Raw genomic sequence first — 2,363 nt, forward strand, 5'->3', positions numbered from 1 at the left:
TAATAATTGAAATGTTATAGCATGACTTTAATATCTAGCAAAACCACAGCCAAGGGAATGGGCTTTGAAAAATCAGCGAGAACAACGGTGATTTTTCCAAGCCCGTTCCCTTGGCTGTGGTTTTGCTAGATAGTAGGTAGGGACAGTGTGAATCTTGTTAATCCATTCATGCTCGTCACTAATTAGATGACGAGGCATTTGGCTACCTTAAGATAGTCATAGTTTTGAAAACATGAACATGTTGTTTAATATAAATGATATATTTAAAATGTCACAGTAGTTGCATTTCCTGGTTTATTGTTCGCAGACATGTGAAATGCCATGGAAGTTTGGATGCCATGTAATGTAGATATATATTTCAAAAGTCACAGCAAAAAAAGGAGGAGGAAAAATACACTTTGCCTTACTTTCATGTTATATTTCTTTTATTATAGATATTTACTTTGTTTGTACATTTGACCTAAGATTGCTTTGATACTGCATGTTAAAAGTGGAACAATGCTTCTTGCTGATGTAACTTGGGTGTGTCAGTATCTCAGAAACAGCAAAAGTATCCATGCTGTATAGAGAGTCACAAGCATTTTTTCACCAACTTTTTATGTAACCTGGCTTTGGAAACTGCTTTATCTCTCTCTCTCTCTCTTTTTGGCTTTATATGACTGTTAATTCTATCAGAATATTAGATTTATGGCCTCCTAATAGATATTTATTTTAATCCTAGAATTGCTTTTAGGTTTTCAAAACAATTTTTCTATTGTTTGTGGACCCATGATTTTGTGTTGGTTACAGAGTTTTTAATAACATTCAGGTGACAATAAAATGTAACCAAAAATGTCATCAGTATTGCAGTTAATCCCATTGATTACTGGTGAGATTACATATGTATCTTACCTGGAATAAAAGTAATTTCATCCAGTAATTTAGAGTTTGTGTTATAAAAGGCAAGCATATAAAATTACTTAATATGATGCAATGTAGAGATTTCATTGGTGGTGAAAGATATGTAAACAAGTCAATATTTTAAGGATTAAAACATCTTTGAAAAATAATTTTTTTAGAAATTTCTTTTTTTATTTAGGCTGCTGATGTAATATGCTGCACTTGTGTGGGTGCAGGAGATCCACGACTTGCACGCTTTAAGTTCCATTCCATTTTGATTGATGAAAGCATGCAAGCTACAGAACCTGAATGTATGGTTCCTGTTGTTCTTGGGGCAAAACAGGTGAGTAGGTGTAATAAAAAAATTAAAATAATAATGAAGTATCATTTGAATTACAATTTTTTACTTTTTACATTTATGGTTATTCATATTAGTTCATGAAAAATTACCAAGTGCTTAGCAAAAGTAGTTTAAAAAATAATTAAAGAAAATATGCAGTAAATGTATGATAAGTTTCTACAAACAGTGAGAATTTATACTTTTTTTCTTTATTCATTATATAATGTAGAAATTGTATCACCATGATGTTTTCTGATTGCAGTTAGTGCTGGTTGGAGACCATTGTCAACTGGGTCCTGTGGTTATGTGTAAAAAAGCAGCCCGAGCAGGATTTTCACAATCTCTTTTTGAACGTCTTGTGGTGCTAGGTATCCGTCCTCTGCGACTTGAAGTCCAGTATCGTATGCATCCACAATTAAGCAAGTTCCCTTCCAATTTTTTCTATGAGGGTTCACTTCAAAATGGAGTTTATGCTGGTAAATTAGTATTTGTAAATATTTTTCCTTGCATTAGCTAATAATACAAATATTTACATATTTTTCTTATCCAGAGTGTTTTAGTAGATGTATATTACTGAAAGAAGTATTCTGTGTTGTTTTTTTTTTACCATCATCAATCCCACAAGATGAGCGAAAAATGGAAGGAGTTGATTTTCCATGGCCTCAGCCAGACAAGCCTATGTTCTTTTATGCCTGTCAAGGACAAGAAGAGATAGCTGGGTCTGGTACATCCTATCTGAACAGGTAAGTTTTTCCTTTATAGTGTTTCATGTTTTTGAGAAGCTCTAAAAGGAATTGACAGTTTTATGAACATACACTTTTTTCCACATTTGATGATGGAGTATTGTAACAACTGTGCATGATTAGTTAAGGACTAAAATTTAGTAAGCCAAATGCTATTTGATTTATATTAGTTTGAACAAAATGTAAAATATCAATAATTCTTTTAGCAAAGTGGGATAGCATAAGATGCCATTTTATGAGTTTAAGGTTATGTTACTTCTATTAGCGTGTGTGAAACCTGACCTTTAGGTCAACAGTTACATACATATTGTATTATAGCATATTATACATACACTGAGTGGTCACAAGTAAATAGACACCTAATTTTTCGTCATTTAACTGATTTATGCTAACTAATTTGT

General features: G+C 32.3%; 1 protein-coding gene across 5 annotated transcripts in view; it reads left to right on the top strand.

The window, feature by feature from the left end:
• Nucleotides 1–2,363, top strand: part of LOC106460767 (regulator of nonsense transcripts 1-like) — a 107,572-nt gene that overhangs the window by 79,418 nt on the left and 25,791 nt on the right. For all 5 annotated transcript variants that reach the window (XM_013920502.2, XM_022387547.1, XM_022387548.1 and 2 more), the window contains 3 exons: nucleotides 1,079–1,222; nucleotides 1,482–1,695; nucleotides 1,845–1,962. In XM_013920502.2, the coding sequence (XP_013775956.1) occupies nucleotides 1,079–1,222; nucleotides 1,482–1,695; nucleotides 1,845–1,962 (476 nt within the window). The remainder of the gene's footprint in view (nucleotides 1–1,078; nucleotides 1,223–1,481; nucleotides 1,696–1,844; nucleotides 1,963–2,363) is intronic.

This window comes from Limulus polyphemus, unplaced genomic scaffold, assembly GCF_000517525.1.
Source record: "Limulus polyphemus unplaced genomic scaffold, Limulus_polyphemus-2.1.2 Scaffold832, whole genome shotgun sequence".
NCBI classification, from domain to species: Eukaryota; Metazoa; Arthropoda; class Merostomata; order Xiphosura; family Limulidae; genus Limulus; species Limulus polyphemus.